Source organism: Antedon mediterranea, chromosome 4, assembly GCF_964355755.1.
Source record: "Antedon mediterranea chromosome 4, ecAntMedi1.1, whole genome shotgun sequence".
In the NCBI taxonomy this organism is placed as follows: Eukaryota; Metazoa; Echinodermata; class Crinoidea; order Comatulida; family Antedonidae; genus Antedon; species Antedon mediterranea.
In genome coordinates, this window is record NC_092673.1 from 26,644,536 (window position 1) to 26,663,488 (window position 18,953).

The 18,953-nt window shown below is 30.3% G+C and overlaps 1 protein-coding gene across 1 annotated transcript in view; it reads right to left on the reverse strand.

Annotated features, from left to right (window-relative positions):
* Positions 1-18,953, reverse strand: part of LOC140047076 (gamma-aminobutyric acid type B receptor subunit 1-like) — a 98,522-nt gene that overhangs the window by 33,725 nt on the left and 45,844 nt on the right. Inside the window, exon 3 of the mRNA XM_072091887.1 lies at positions 12,367-12,501. Coding sequence (XP_071947988.1) covers positions 12,367-12,501 — 135 coding nt within the window. The remainder of the gene's footprint in view (positions 1-12,366; positions 12,502-18,953) is intronic.

The following is an 18,953-nucleotide window of genomic DNA, read 5'->3' on the forward strand; positions in this document are numbered from 1 at the left end:
GTCTATTTGACAGAACACATTTTCTAAAAGTACAGTACCTTCCGAATTGCTATAACTTTAAAAAAACATCTAAATCAGCATCATGAAAATGACCTTTCATCAACCTCAATTAGATGGACTGTAAACATGTAGTTAGTACAATTGATATAGTAACAACCTATTACAGTATACTTGAAAGCGTATGCATTGAATTAGCAACCTTGTATTATGCCAATTTATAATACAAAGTAGATGATTTTATGGAAATTGTTTACACCTTGGTTGTGTATTTTTAAAAGAAAATTACAATATTACTTTAAGATTTTCTTTCTGTAGTAGCAGCAAATGGGTTTCTAGATTGCCAATTAAGTTGATAGATTGTCAGTAGCTATAATATGAAAATATTTATTATAAAATCAAAATACAATCAACATTGAATACAAAGAAGAGAAGTTTTTTTTTTAGAACCAGTACATTTTCGCACATGCAGCATCAATATCAATATAACAAATACAAACTAGTTGACATCAGGAAGCTAAGCTGATTGGTCAGAAGTTTTTCCAGATGTTCAATATTGATTGGTCAGATGTCGATGCCTTACTCTGACGTACAGACCAGAATTAAAATAAATATCCTTAAAGTTCAGACACAAAGGGAAGCATTTACATTACAACTGAAGATTTGGCTATGTGTACAAAGACATCCGTCAATACTTAAAAGCCATTGACCATATATTGTGGAATATTCCTTAGCCACCATTAAAACTCTCATAAATCCCAAACTAAGCTTCAGCATCAGCAACTCATAATTCGTATCTTCTAACTAATTCAGATTGTACAAACGTCTAACTCTTGGGACCAATATCTCTAAATTGTTTTTATTCACAGGAGAAAAGTTACCATATCCTGTTGTTTTAAACCGTAAGAGTTTGAAGAAAAACTCATTTATTTCCGTAACTATCAGCAGGATATCTAGGCTGGTATTTTCAAATGCAAATGAATATCATCATTACACAGAAAAATGAAACATTAACTCTACTAGAATAACTAAACTAGTTTTATATTCTTCGTAAACAGCAAATAGGCCTACTTTTATTGAGATTCAGAAAGTCAGGAAGCGGACATCGGCAAACCTTATTTTGCCTTGCACCTGCATTCCACTTGGACACACGACGACATACACCAAACTCAAGTGAGTCGATCAAGGGACAGCTTAAGTGGTCTATTGTGATTGCTTGCACTTACAGTACATCTAGTTTTGTCCAAGTGGAAACCAAAGTGTTACATCTACAGTATACAAAACCTATTGTATTTTTAGCTATTCAACATTATATATTTCAATTATAATGATAGGTAATTACAAATTTAAAAAGTACTTACTATGGAACGTTTGGGAAACCTTGTAGTAATTACATTTTTAATTTGTATTTAGATCGTTATAATTGGATAAACAAGAAAGAAAATTCACCCCTATGTATATTCAAATGAAATTATTTCAAGGTTTATTCAAAATTTGTTTCATACAGAATTTTAAAATAAGAGGCCTGGGATCCTATAAATTGTTAAAATATAAATAGTTTAACTAACCTGATGTTCTAGCTTTTTGTTATTTTTCTAATTTGTGGGGAAACCTATTCAATTTCTACTGCAAGTATTGTGCATTATATTATATCTTAATCAGTTATTTCTATGCATCAGAAAAAAAAATCTATCTTGAAATGAAAATCATCATATAGTTACTAATTGAAGAATATTTAATAAATAATTTATTGGATGATAAATAAATGTTTTTCTGAATTTCAAATTAAGGATATATGAGCACAAATCCATCTTACACGACTTCAATTAAGGTTTTCATGTTTCCAATTTATGTCAAATCAGTAGGTTTATAAATGTATACTCATTTATGGCATTATGGTTCAGAACTGGATTGAGGCCTGTTCACACTGATATATGATATGATAAACATGTCAAAAGGAGGTTTCACACACGACAAGTTGGCCTGATGAATTGGAAAAAAATCTTTTTCACATACATTTTTTACTATTTATGTATGTTGCTACATTTAAACATGTCAAATTATTGATTGCTATCATTTCACACAGAATGCTGTTTCTGTACTACTGTAGAAGTAGATATAGGCCTGAGAAATACGAGGACACATGAGGGAGCTTTCGGAGGAGCATGTAAATATTTCTTGAACGCTTTCTACCTTTCCCAAAATCAAATCGAACAAGTACGCTTGCTGAACTACATTGTTTATGCCAATGAGTAGAATGTCATTATTTAAGTTAATGTTTACGTGGTCCAGCGAAAGCTCCCTATTGTCTTATACCCCTTTACTATAAATTAGATTTAATCATGAAAACTGCTTTAAATACATGCTACGGCAGTTAGACACCTTTTTAGAAACAACTCTGTTAAGGGGACACTTTGTTGGGTCAATAAACTTAACCATAAAAAACAAATGATACTATGACTGTATTTTGTTTTGAATGTTAGCAAGTAGTTAATCATGACTTCTTTAACGCAGGCATAATACATCAATTTATAATGGCAATCCAATTAAGACTTTAAGTAGACCTACTAATCAGATTACCAGTTCAGCTTCATATAAGAATTGATTTTCAGATAATATTTTAAGTTGTATTGTTTTGAAGGCTGTGAGCTGATTGTCAGCTAAGCTAGTTCATGTTTGACGCAATTTGATTACCATTGATCGTTGAGGTTGAAATATTTTATGAGTCTTTCAAATCTGTCCGCATCTGGATGTCGTACGTGCCTATAATCTATCTGGTTATGGATCTTGAGGGCTGTTGCCGGTTTCGCAAATTTCATTAATCAGAAGAAGATCCTGTGTGTTAAAAACTGCAGATTACAGATATTAAAGGTCATTTGAATATAAGTGACAAAGACTAAGATGTCATCATTAATGAAATCCGATGTCTGACACGCAATTCAATTCATATCAATAAAGACAATTGTAAAAGGCTACTGTATTTGAAAAAAACAACTTGATTTAATAATGGGAAATAGCAAATTAGCAAATATATTTAGAAACGTAGGAATGTTGCCTTACTGATGTAAAAATGTTACAGTAAAGCTATTTGAATTCCAAAGACTTTTTTCTAGACTTGATTAATTTTTTTTAATGAATAAATTCAACTAAATGTTGTTGTTAAACTCTATAAATATACTTATTATTTATTTTTTAAAAGGGGGACAATGAGGAGAAATCTCTTCAAAAAAGAAATGGCACGGCTCTAATACTCCTATCTTTACTGCATTGCTAAACAGAGTAAAAATCTGCAGTTTTATCATGTAGAATAGATATTTTAAAAGACAATTGTATATCTCTCAGAGTAGTTTTAAGTCAAGATCAAGTTTCTTTTTTGCACAATATCATCATTATCCTTTATTGACTTATGAATATGTGTATTAAGCTGGAGACATGATTTCATATTATTATAGGGTTACACAATAATCCTCCAGTATAATTATAAAGATCTGTTTACACTATCAAGCTTAATGTAACAACAACATGTGATGTGCCCATATATGGACATGATGATGTCATACCACTACCATATTTGGGCACATCACTACCATATTTGGGCACATCACTACCATATTTGGGCAAATCACACTAGTTTGATAATTGTGCTAGGAATGCTTTAGCTTGAAATAATACCTAGATGTAATCACACTTTTTTTTGTCAAACTAGTTTGATAGTGTAGAGTTTTACATTGTGCTAGGAATGCTTTAGCTTGAAATGATACCTAAATGTATTGTTTCACGTTCCATAGCAATGGATACAGAAAGCAATCAGGAAGTGAGACCTCAATCAACAAAAGCAGATTTGTATTATATCGCAAGCATCTCTTGAGAGTTACAGTATCAGTATAATAGCTATAAAAACCAATACAAAGGAACTTTATCGTTGTTAAATTTGCATTTCAACCAGCTCGACGTTACCAAACTCAACTGTAAGAAATATCAAGGGATTTATTTCGTATTAAAATTGAAATTCCGGTTTTACCTTTCAGTTATTGAATATGTATACTAAAGAAGAAGAGAGTCAAATACAGTATCATGAAATGTAAATTAAAACGAAAGATATCTGGCTTGTAAATGTTTTCTTTTGAAATGTACAGTATTTTTTACAAGTTACTGCAAACATAGCTTGTTTAGGACACCTGATGTTGGGTGTCTATGGAAAGCAATCGCAGCCAAAAATAGTTTTACTGTACAGCAGAATCCATATTAAGGGCAATTCGTACCTTTGAGGCCAAACAAAGTGAACCTCCTAACAGGTGTATCCCATGTTTAACCTAGTAGGTGTGTTCCTGAATCGGTAGTATATCCCAAAGGAGGAATTTTACTTTATACATGGTACATTGTAGAAATGTGCAACATACTCGCAGAAAAGGACAACAAAAACACATCACAAAATAATGCATACACATAAATAACACATTTTTAGAAACAGAAATTCTAACAACGAGGCGTAAATATATAAATATATGTACATATATGCCAACTCATATGCTATGACTTTATCCAAATTCCCTCACTTGCACTGATGAAGGGCTAGTGTTGCCCGAAAGCTCTGCTAACTTTTCTGGCTGTTTACTTTATCGTTTTGATTTAGCTTTTCGCTTTTTTTTTGTATCTCCATTGAGATCCAGCCACTGATACCCACAGCATTGTCATTTTTTTCAGTAATTTGCCTTTGGATTTAAATATATGTACATATATATATATACTTGTAGCTCTCGCCTTGTCTCTGTACCTGTTTGTATTGCATTTTTGTAATTGTATTTGTATATTTTGGCAGAGATAGCTTTTCATAAGACTAAGAGTCCATCAATATAAAAGCAACATATGATACTGAAGCAGCCGACAGAAATATAATTGTTTAATACCATGTTCCAGTAAATATGGATAATAGTTTCAAAATTGAAAAGGTAAAATCCAATTAAGAAACACACAATCTCAATCAAAATCCTGTATTAGATCATGCCTACCAAGTATGATCTAATATTAGCAACACAGTAGTAAAATGGTACAGTGAGGGCAGGTTGACGTGTATGCAACTCATTTTTCAATTTTTTTTAAATTTCATACGCATCCAACAACGAGTAACTCGCCAGGAAGGATAAATTATTTTATAATTTATTGTGCCTATAACCTAATAAGTCTCATTTGAGGCTTAGGGAGTGGAGTTGAAAGAGTCATGAATTTCAACCTTTCTACTGTAGGTCAGAATTGAAACCAGGACTTTGGGATTGAAAGGCATGCACGTTAACCACTAAGCTACAGCTCCACTACAAAGGGTTGTTTAATAAATTTGAGGAAAAAATAATATGCAGCTATCTTTACTATAATAGTAATACAAATTTATAAACCTGGATGGCCCTTATTAAGTTAATTTTTACTATGATGTGGTCAAGAAAAAGAAAAAGATCAGGTTCGTTTGATGTTGGACCTATTCCTATATTTAATTTACTCATGAAACTTTCCACAAACTTTAGATTTTTTTTCTTAACTAACAATACAACACTACACGATCATAAACAGATACTGAAAGAAACATAATACAATGGCATTTGTTAAAAGAATCAATTTCAAAATACATGCAACAGCGTGCTTGAAAACATGTCACGGTGTGTTGGGGAACACGCGGCGATGTGCATTGGCGGAAACGCAACGTGTTGAAATACATGTAACATCATGTTGGAACACACCCAACAATGTTGCTATCACATATTGGTTTTATGTTTGCTAATAGTCGTTATAACATTTTAAGATATCTCAATCAATCTAAATGGCAAACTTATAACACGCAGTTGTTTTCTTTTGCCTTCGGTTATATATTCATGTTCATGTCTAATAGCTATATAACGATTCATTTTGCATAAAATAAATAAACATTAATGCACAGTTTATTAAATTATTCATTTCTACTAATGTAAATAATACTATGTAATGACCTTTGAAACATACAAAGTTATTTCAAGATTAGAAAAGTCATTGACTTAACTTTACATTATTGTATACGACTTATTAAATATTATATGTGCACATTGGGCATAGAACATTAGGCATAATACAACTTATTGTATGTGTATACATAGTGTAGAATATGTTAGGCCCTACTATCATTATTCAACTTTAAAAAAAAAAAATTTAGCAGTTTGATGCCTTAAGATTTGATAGTTTTAATACAGTTATTTACTTTGATAAGGCCCATTGTCTGTCAGATAACTTTTTTTTTGTGAAATGGTTTTTGAAGATAAAATCACTATATTCGAAGTAATATTGTAATTGTATCTATGTAACTTCTTTAAACTGTATTTCAATATTTGAATGGGTGTCCCTCCTATGCGAGAGAGTTTCTCAATTTCAAGGACATAAATAAAACACTAGATATACCATAGCATTTCTGTAAAGTGTCCTATATCAGATATATCACACCTTAAAGAATTGACAGAAGTGAAATTTTCAAAAAATTTATAAACATAAAGCATAATATAAGAAAAATGCAAAAAGTATATCAATATATTATTATTGATATACTATTTGCATTTCTCTTTAATAGTAAACCGACAAAATAATCTTTAGGTGAATTTCAAATTGAATTTCATCAATCACAATAATCATTCATGCTAATTAATATTGTATTTTAACAATGACTTTCACAATATCTTGATGAATAATGTAAAATTCCTAGGGCAAATTTTGAAAGTAATCAGAAGTTACTTCTACTACTTTAAAAGTCTAATCCGGTCATTAATGTGATCGATGATGGTTCACACCCAACTACTATAACGTGAAGTTTAATACAGCCATTATTGTAATAGATGATGGTTCACACCCAACTACTATAACTTGGTTTTAGTGGTTAAATCCACTTTAATCTAACAATAAGATTGAATGTGAAGGAAATAAATATTCTATTTAACTGTTCGTTTGCTTTTAGTACTGGTAAATCCATTTGTAAATCAGTCAATATCATTAAGAATAAAACAAAACAGACTTTGATAACCAAAAGAAAGGAAAACCAGAGGTTTAGAGCCATATGATTCAACATTTAATAGTAGTCCCTGACCAATTTATCTCTGTACATTATGGCTTGTTGGTCAACTACGTAAATGAAAATGAAACTTAAAGAATGGGCAAATTATTTGAACCTCACATGGAGAAAATACCACATCAACAATTTAAACATCACCAGGATGAGTTCAGTAGTTGACAATGTAACATGCACGTTGAAATACATGCAAGGAAATTGTGTGCATGTTATTGACCTGAAATTGGTGTATTAAAATTGTTATGCCACTGAAGAAAAAAATGTGATGTTACATGATTCATTTTTATTTAAATTGAAAGAATAGAAATAGTAAAGAGAATTGTTTTAGCAATAACATGAGATTTATAAAGAAAATTGAGCAAAGACAAGAAAAGTGCACTTTGAAATTCAGATTCCATAAAAGTTTTGAAAACTAGATTTGATTGTTTATCCGCACAAACACAACGTGCTGTTGTAACACATTCACACGCTACCATTTAACCTGCACCACCAAACGATGGAACTAAAGTAAATTGCTAATTAGGTTACCATCAACAAGCGTCCAATCTATTTAATTTAAACTTTCAAAAACAACTCTTTTCAATTAATGATTCTTTATTCCCGATTGTGAAATTTAATATATAAATCATTTACAGTCTTCTGATTAACTTACCAATCCATACGTTAATGAAGATTCATTTACATCAACATTCAATTATTCATTTACATAACGATGCTCACAAACTCATTATTTCATTATTAATATTGATCATTTCAAAATCTGATATTAATTCATAAACCTGTATTATTACATCCATGAATGCCAGACTTCATAGATGAATAATCGGGCTAAAGTAACTTTATTTTATTACATTTTCAAGTAATTTCTTCCTTAATTTGTGTATTTCTTTGATATAGTTAAAGATAAATCCAACAAGTTCTAAAAAAAAAGGAAGTAGGCAGAATAAAAAAACAAAAACCTTTGATTGCCCAACAAAACCTCCATTGCAGAGATTTTCATCAAGGGCATGGTATAAAATTTTTTTTAAATAAATCAAACACAAATGTACACACACAAAGATAAATCTTGCATTTCAAATATTTTCTGATCTGTTTGCAAATAATCTCATAACTACAGTAAATATGATATGAACAAATTATAAACAAAATAGTTGTTGGTACACCTTCCTTTTATAGGAATTTATCTATTATTTCAAATAGTTCCACTTTCAGAATGCTCTTTTTTGGAATTTGACCAATTTTCAAACATAACATGCTCCGCAACTAAAGTGCATTCGATGCTATAAAATCCTAAAAATTCATTCTCTTTAATTTCTTCAAATATAATTGTGTAATTTCACTGTCGACAATAATGTGTACTTTACTCACTAGATTTGTTCACAATAATGTGTAGTTCAAATAGTTGACAATATTAATGTGTATTTTACAGAACTAGATTTGTTGACAATAATGTGCCCTTTACAGAACTAGATTTGTTCACAATAATGTGTACTTTACAGAAATAGAACTGTTGACATCTGTGTACTTTACAGAACTCTATCTGTTGACCATGCATCTTTTACAGAACCAGATCTACAGTTGACAATAATATGTACTTTACAGAAATAGAACTGTTGACATTTGTGTACTTTACAGAACTCTATCTGTTGACCATACATCTTTTACAGAACCAGATCTACAGTTGACAATAATGTGTACTTTACAGAACTAGATCTGTTGAACATAATGCATACTTTACAGAACCAGATCTGTTGACAATAATGCATACTTTTACTGAACTATCTTTTGACCATAATGCGTACTTTGCAGAACTAGATCTGTTCAAAATAATCAGCTTCCTCATGTTGAAAAAATTCCAAAGAGTTTGTCAACTAAATTAAAAATAACATACAATCAGTCTGATGGAAAATGAAGGCGACACTAATTACAGCGCAACACCAAATTAGGAAAATGTTTTTAGTTTATGAAAAATGGAAGGAACTAGGTCAGGGTAAAGATGTTTTTTGTCTTATATATTTTTTAATCAATGTAGTACATTTTTATTTAATATTAAAATAAATTAAATAATCATTTTAGTCATATTCGGATTATATCAAATTTGTGACTTGTGTAAAATTCTCTGTTTTCTAGACGTTGACCACATTTTCTTCACCTGTTAGAAAAATTCAAAGTGGAAAAATATCTCTAAAAATCAATACTTATACACCATTCATCAATGTTGAGACTATTCTCAAATCTCACATTTGTGACAAGAGCTTTGGCACTTTCCTGGTAAAGAGTGCCACATTTTTGGACAGTAAGATACATGATAGACTAATTCGTATGAGCTGTGTTCAATTATTAGCAGTTAAGTTTTCTCCCTGCTTTGTGTTATATTGTATAATATAATATATATTGTACATTCCATTACAACTTTATATTTATCATGGCACTTAACTTGTACTATAAAATCACCATTTCTCTTTATAATGAAATTACAGGAGCATAAATACATACTCACTAGCTATGAATCCAAATAATTCATTTATTATATAATTTAAGTAAATTATATGTTTTACATTGAGATCACACAAACATAAATTCATCAGTGAACAGTGTTCGATGGTATAATAAAATCAGCTACACTAATTGACTAAATGCATTGAATAAATCGTACAATTAAAGATTACTATATCTTGGGAAATGTATAACAAAAAGTTGCATAGTTATATGAAAAATAGGGCATACACTTTCAGTGATGCTATTAACCAGTTTTCAACAAATTTATTGATCTTAACAGTTTAAGCTTTTTGCATGTTTTACTGTACTAGTTTATAGGCCTACTCCTAGAGTTAAAGAAATTAGGTCATATCACTAAATGCAGAATTGAATTAAAAACCACTATAAACAGGTTAAAAATGTACCCACATTGCCGATATAATAGATGCAGAATACATTCAGAATCAAGTAAACACAGGATGTCCCACTGTTCGGAAAGTAACAGCTCTGTGTAAAGCTCTGTCTACACTATCAAACTAGTTCGAAAAAAAAAACGTGATGTGCCCAAATATGGTAGTGATATGCCCAAATATCGTAGGGATATGACATCATCATGTCCATATATGGGCACATCACATTTTTTGTCACATAATATTTGATAGCGTAGACAGAGCTTTACACAGCTTTACACTTTCCACATCATATATGGACATGATGATGTCATATCCCTACGATATTTGGGCATATCACTACCATATTTGGGCACATCACATTTTTTTTTGTCAAATTAGTTTGATAGTGTAGACAGAGCTAATGTTTTCCTGGTTGGTTGCTATCTCGCTCATTAAGTCAGCAGGGAAGTGATTGAATTTGGTCAGCAATTGAAATACACTTAAACTATAATAATAAAGGTATGTGACAATTATATTACAAAGAGTATTTCATATTCACTTTTGTATACTCAATTTTTCTTAGTGACAAACTTTTTATCGCCAGATTAATGATATTTTTATTCACTTTTTTCCCTAATAAATTTGTCTTAGTGAAGAGAGCTACAACCTGAAGATAAAATATAAATTATATACGCTAGCAAGCATGAGTGCATAGTTAATTACAACTTTTATCTGTTATCTTGAAGAGTAACTGCGACATTAACATGTCTCCTATGTGTTCCTGCTGTGTGCTTTCAGCTATAACTCTTAAATCATCTGTGACGACATCTAAAATCACTTTTTTTCAAAACCATTTGGCTTGAACAAACATTAATTGTAAAGCTTTACGAGAAATCTTTAAACTATTAGTAAAATCAAATGAATAAACAAAAGGGCACGATGTATTCATTGGTAGGCAATGACATGTTCTAAATCTGTCAATTGTATCAACGACCTTGGAAACACGTATGTGTATTTGTTTTACATTCAACATTCGTTTTAGCGTGTTGGTTATTGCCTCATGGATAGCATGTTCTAAAATAAAATGTTATTTTATATTATTTTCTGATTGCTAAAGTTCACCAACTTTTTCTATCAAACTTGATAATGCGATAGGGACTGGACTGATGTATGCCTCTACACTAATAACAAAGTGCTAGTATATTTTTCATGGTTGAACAAATTCTACGATGGATATTTTAAAAGGGTGTAATTACATTCCAACACCACTTTTAACTGTTATCACCACAATGACATTTTCGCCGGGTTTTTAATCTGCTAATAAAAAACGGTATTTTTGTTTGAGTACACATTTGCTGTTAAGAAAGTAATTTATTTCCACAATTTGGTAAAAAGCAGGCCCTTTACAATTACCATGAATTGTCTGTTGCCTTTGATGTTAACATTAACAGGATAGTTACTGGGTTTAACGATAATGTGTTTATATGTTGGGCAATAATTAAAATAATCCTTTTCTAACATTACGACTTAACTTTATATACATATATACACCAAACAAAATTTAAAATGTTCAATAATTCAACACAAAGCTTCTAAATTCAAGATGTTCATTTTATGTGTTGATGAACCAACTAATATTTGGCCAAAAGGTCAAGAACCAAAGGCCAAGAAAAATCCAGAATATCCAAAATGTTAGAAAAAAACAAAATAGGTTGTTGCTATTATGCTGCAAGGTTTTATGGTAGAAAAGTTGCTTAAAAAGTCTTATAAATCTTCTCTTTAACTCATACTTGAAAACGCATCTTAGTAATTATGCATAATATACAAGTTTACCAGCTTATGGTAAAGTTGACAAACCAACAACTGGAAAACCTTGAAAAGAAGCCTCCCATTTTCGAGGTTTTACGGTATGATCTTAATCTCAGTGGGAGATAAAAATACGACTAGAGGGTACAGTGCATACTTCCGCCTACATTATGATAGTTTTTTTGCGGGTTGTGACCTTGACATTTTACCGTGCCCCTTCAAAATTGTACGCTGTTGAGATTTTTTGCCATAGTTCATTCTATTTTATTCTTCGATTTTGATAAAAGCCTCTAGGCTGGGTAAAACACAAACTTAGGAATAAGTAAATAACGACATAAGCTAGTATATATGATTTCTGTACATTTATTACTATCTGTTTTATTGTAATTTGTGTATGTTTAAGGGTTCCCACTAGTCAGTGATTTAGTTCACTTTTGGTTTTCCCTGTCTCATGATTCTCGGTTATCTTATTATTTGTACCATTATACTGTACTTGTGTTATTGAGACGAATACACGTAATAAAATAATTATATTAAAACAATAATTATACACCCATGAAGTTTGTGCCTGTATATTATGTTGCAGGAATAGAGCAAAGTGTAAAAACAACTACTTACAACAATTAGGTTCCAGAGGCGTGCTGCTTCTGCCACAGGTGTGGACACACTGCTACACCCCGACAACAGCATCAACATCTGAGGCTTATCATAAAGTAACTTATAAAAGATATTCGTTCCAATTCCTGGGTTACACTATAAAGAAAGAAAATTAAATTTGTTAGCAAAGTTGCACAGAATTGTAAAAAGTTTGATTTTATTCAGATAGTTGTAACAAATATAGTTATTTTATTTAAATAAAAATCTTTATTCCTTTTCACTTACCAAAAAGAAAAGTTTATTACTGGGTTCAAACGCTTTTAAGTTTTTAAGGAAATAAAATTCCTCAAAAACTGATATTAAATTTTAACTCTTTAACAAAAGGTCAGAATTTATTTATTATTTAATGTATTTATTTTAAATGGTATTTATTTTAAATGTTATAACTATTATGTGACATTAAAATGGCATACATCTTTAAATGGCAAAGAAGAGGAAATCTGTGAGAAAAAGTCGCACAAATGAGATCGAGAAGCTCGAAACCTTCTGTTTAATTGCAGATGATTTCACTTCTAACACTATTGATGAACTTAAACTTAGAAAACTGATGGCCCAACGCAAACAATCATTTGCAATTGTTTACAAAACTGTATGTTATTGCAAACAATATAGAGTAGCTAAATAAATAAGTTCAACGACGTTACAAATTATCGTAAATTAAAGCTTTAAGCCTAAGGCCTAATTTATTTATTGTTAAAATGTATTAACACTACAAGTAGGGAATTTAAAATGGCTCCCGTTGAAAACTGATAATAGTAATTGTGATTATATTGGAATTACTAATAATCTATTTTGTAAAATTGAGTTATAGAATAATGTATTGACGACGCCATACTTAATCTGTCAAAAATCACATTTTCATTGTTACATAAGTAGTATGTCACATGTCGGAAAACAAACAAAAGCAAATACATCTATTGAAAAGTTAATGACAAACCCTCAGACAACTAAAAGGAGCAAGAGGAATGATATGATGATATTGATGACTGAAGGGTAAAACATCAAATGACAGACTGTTTTCCATCTTCCAAATTGAAAACGTTAGTTTTCAGAAGTGCAAATATTGAGATTTCTATCGTGAGAATTGTAAGCGCTGGTTTATTTGCATCATATAAATATCTACATTTTGCAATGCGGAAAAAATGCGCAACCAATCAAAACTAAACAAAAATGTTTAAAAAATAGATTTAGCCTAAACTGACTTTAGGAAAAAATGAAATTCTTTATAAGTAATTCCTCCTGAAATGGATAATTAGGGATAGGATTAGAATGGGATTATTTTTAAGCATGGGATTATATTTGAGCATGGGATTATATTTAAGCATGGGGTTATATTTAAGCATGGGATTATATTAGAGCATGGGGTTATATTTGAGCATGGGATTATATTAGAGCATGGGATTATACTTGAGCATGGGGTTATATAAAGCATGGAATTATACTTAAGCACAACCTAGTCCTCTATATTCTTTCAAGAGAAAGAATGACGTTAATCATTTGTATTGTATTCTGGAAATGAATTACAGCATTTTGGGTACACAAGGGGGTAGGGATGCAGAGAGAGTGGAAAAGTTGATTGAACTCAATTAGTGATCTACCTAATGATTTTATGCATATTTTTTTTTAAACAAATCTGTAATATTCACATAAAATGATCACTTTAGAATCTTAAAGGACAACGTAGCTTCACTTCAACAATGCAAATCCGTTTCATGATTATGGTTTTCACTATGTAAAGCTAATAATCATACAAGATTATATTTCATGCAAAAAAACAGTGGCAAAGGCTTTTAGAATTCTTTGAATGATAGATAAAAGTGAGAGGTAAAGTATAACACATGTTCCTTTTGATATATAACTGTTTATTCAACAGCTAAGCTAAATATTTGTTATGCAACTTAAAATGCAAACCTTTGAAAGTTTATAACAGATGATGAATTACTAATACTGACATAAAGAGCAACCAAAATATAACAAGAAATATTTCTTACAAAAACGCTTATCATCTCACGATAACTACCGTCAACACATCTCAATATTTATCTGCAAATGTTGTCATAGACTCTTTTTTTCCAGACGTGCTTTGAGGTGTTTCCAAATACCTATTTTTTCAGCTGTAGTAAACCATAAGCTGCCGCATGGTAACTGTTTCCTTATGCTTCAGTTATTTTGAATATAACTGTTTAAAAGAGACGGTGCATAAACTTTTCCCATAGAGTAGGCCCTTAGTTCTGTATCTATCAAACTAGTTTGATGTCATCTTGCCCATATATGGGAACACCACATTTTATCACAGAAGGTTTGATAGTGTAGACAGAGCTTAAGCTAAAGAATATTACTCTAAATTAGTAACGAAAATATAATAATCCGAAGTAAATAATAAACTCGTAGGTCACAATATTCTAATAGTAACACAATATGGTTGTAACTTGTACTCTAATCATTTTTTTTAGACATGCTTCATATTTCGGTTGCAATATAATCGGTGTAATGAAATTCACATATTTAAACTTATTATAAACCTCTAAGCATAGGCCACTAACTCGTGAAATCTAACTTATCAAAGTCTAAAATTACCTACTAAGCACGACAAATTAAAAAACAGTTAATTTATTTCTAATGGTACCTTATTAGCAGACAAAATAAAGAGAGTTCACTTTACTAGTAACCTACATTACTATAAATCAACTGTTTTTATTCTTGAAATAAAAAAAAATTATTACATTTTTTACAACATTAATATAAGTTTGCCAGAAACCATTTAACCTCTAATTCCTTTTTTTGACATTTGTGAATTAACAATAGATAGTGATTAAGTTCGCTTTTTAGGAATCCTGTCTCTGCCTGGTTTTGTGTGATGTTTTTCTTGTTCTTTGTCCACATTTTTTTTAAATTGTATTTTTATGGAGACAAAAATAAATGAAATGAAAAAAAAGAAACTATAATGTAATCTGCAATAGTAAGATTCAGCGTAATCAATTCGACACGTTTTTTAGAAAATGAAATCTGAACAGAAGCGACAAAAGACAACGGACCAATCAGAAGTTCCTACAAACAAGAGATTACGTTACATGTTTAACTTTCCAACGTTCTCAGGAGATAGGCTTCGATTATAGCCTTGAAATTTAAACCAAAAATTGCAACAGCGATAGAAAATATTCATAATCAAATTCCTGCATGAAAATAATTGACTTTCACCAAAACATACATATGAATGATAATTTCTTCTTTCTTTTTTTTAATATATTTATAACACTGAATATTAATACTAGTGTTATGTACAAAGTCATTAAACTGTAAATTATGGTAATTTTAATTTACCATTATAATTAGAAATTCCATTCTGTTTTACGAAACACTTCCCTGATTTAGGGACACATTACCAGAGGACGCAACACATTCACTCTGATATAAACGCAAAGACGAATGCACAGTACAAGTGAGTTGACTAATCACAAGTGACATTTTAAATGATCCTGTATGTTATGATTGGTCAAATTAGGATGCCACTGGTTCTCTTGTACCAAGGAAGAAGAGGGTGCTATAACTTTACGATTTTATTTATATTATAGGTAAAATAGTTTAAAACTGTTCAAGTGAACTATCAAATACACTAACTCTTACAAAACAACCTATTGGTCGAGTAGCATATACTTAGGTTAATTATGGTTAAATATAATATTAGGGATTATAGATGTATCTCTTCTCTATTTTGTAGATTCATGTTGAGTTCAAATATTGACCTTAACCTAGAAATTGAAAAACTAGTGCTGTTCCAACGTACCACATTTAGTCAAATGAAAACACTGTACAATAAAGGCACCCATTAGCTTAATGCATTTGAAGCACACAAGTTGAAATCTCGGTAGGGCAACTTTTCCTATTCTTGTTTGGTAGATATCTCATCTTTACTGATTAAACATTGGCAATGTCAGCAATACATCACTTTATAGTTTACAGTTTCCTTCCGCTAAGTAAAATTACGGTAATGCTTAAAACTTATTTTAATTGCGGTCTGTACAATTTATGGTCCATAAAATCTGTCTGAAATAAACAGTACGATTTGTGATACATTTTTTTCAAGACCTGATGTGCATGAAATCTAATCTTGAATCACCTGGTGTGACCTACTCAGAAACTGCAATGTGTAGTTGCTTGGCCAATTTTCTATTATTTTAAAATAAAGAATATATTTGTGAAAAAGGGTTGCATTATTTCTAAATATTTTCTACTTTTGGAAATTTTTTATTTTATACGCATCTAACTGCTAGTAACTCGCCAAATACAGGATGGATAAACTAAACATTTTCAGTTTTCTTGAAAGAATTTCTCCAACCGTAAAGATGTTGCTTTTCACGATCGCTGGAGTTTTCGCAAAGATCAAGGGCGGTAAATATAAACATCTTTACACCATTGTAATCATCTTCAACCAGGTGAGGAGGATATGGTTAGTTGAGATGTAACTAATTTGCAATAATAAATTAAGACTGATGTTATATACTAGCTGTACAAATACAGAACTCCCTACGGAATGAATGATTGATTCAGCAGTAACCAGTACAAGATGGGATAGCAGACTAATAACAAAAATGCACTATACAAATTAAAACATAGCTAATCAAAGTAATGAAATGCCGATATCAAACCTTAGGCAAACTTATTAATACTCAAAGGAAAGTTTAACCAAGGAATTAAAAACAAAGAAAATGTTAATATCTTTTGGAAATAAGTATGTTTATTTGTTACCTAGTTCTATATTTCCATTTCAGTCTATATATTAGATGTATGAATGCTGTAGCCCAGCTTTACTCACTCATCCAATATGGCTACCTTGTCATCTTAAATTTTGACCAATCAGAACATTTTTAAAAAAGACTGATAAACTTAACCAATCAGATACCTAAAAAAAATGTTTGTAGCAAATTTACTAGAAGCTGCTTTGGAACTCATTGCCATTTGACCAATCAGATCATAGCTATACTTTGTTAAAAATTACTGGTAAACTTTAACCAATTAGCTACTTAAAAATAAGGTTTGTAGCAAATTGATTAAATAGAAATTGGTTTGGAACTCATTTTGACTTTTGACCAATCAGATCAGTTATTTATAAAAAAAAGTACCGGTAAACTTTAACCAATCAGATCTTAGCTAATTAAAAAAATGGTTTCTAGCAAGAAGAAATTGGTTTGGAACTTATTTTGACTTTTGACCAATCAGATCAGAGCTACTTAAAATACTAGTAAACTTAACCAATCAATATTACTAATGTTGGAAGAAACTTTTATTTAACTGGCTAAGTAAAAAATATTCTATATATTTTTAACTTTTGACCAATCAAATACTATCTACTTAATCCTTTAAGGAGTGTTTTTACAGATGATCTCAGTTAGAATTCTGAATTAAATTAACTTGCTTTTCTAGACATATATTTAATTGACCCATAGAGGTGACCATAGCATCCATCGTCTCTGGCGGATCATCTCTCTTTCAAATTAAAATATGAGAATCTTTAATCATACCAACTGAAATTCATATCCATTAAAAAAACATGCATGGTGGATGGCACGTGTAAATTGGCCAATCTTATTATGATGTACTTTTTTTAATGACCATGACCTAACTGAATTAGTTAAGAAAATGATATAATCAAAACAAGAAAGTAGATTGACATTTGAAAACCATGACATGTTTTTAATGGTAATCAGTGACTAGCTATCAAACCATGTAATATCTAAAGCTCTGTTTAAACTATCAAACTTTATGTGACAAAAAATGTGATATGGACACAATGACATCATTGTATTTAAATGTTGTCTTGTTATCTGTTGATTTTTGCTTGTATATATTATATTATATTATATAATATTTTATAACTTTCAACCATGTTAATGGTGACATTTGGTCACTGTAGGGTGATGATGAAATAAAAATTAAAACAAAAAACAAACAAAAATACCATATTTGTGCACAACACACTCTTTTTGTCAAACTAGTTTGATAGTGTAGATAGAGGAGATGAATGATAATATGATGTTTGTGGTATGATACCATAAACTTATGTATTGTCCACATGATTAATGTATTTGTTGAACATGCTATTTAATGTCACATTAATATTTATTCACTTTGACCAAATTTAGTAATTCTTTATTTTTGTATGTGTTTTGTAAATGATTGTGTTTCTGCAGCTATAATAAAATTATAGTTTAATTTATTTTTTTAACTAATCAGATAATTAAAATAAAAATAAAGTGTGCATAACAATTTTCCCTTCAGGTAAAAGGTAAAATATTATCACATTTATCTGATAAATAATTAACAATTAAAATTTCTAGATTAGAATCAGTTAAATCCTGTTTCCACAAGAATTTTATTGGTTAATTATCGGTTAATTTTTGGCTGCAGAAACAAATGTTGTTGTTGTTGTTGTTGTTGTTGTTGTTGTAGGCCTAATGGTTTATATTATTTAATAATAAACATACAATAGAAAATTTTAAACCCCAAACTATCCTTTACAATTGATAAGCCTTGATGAAATATTACAGATA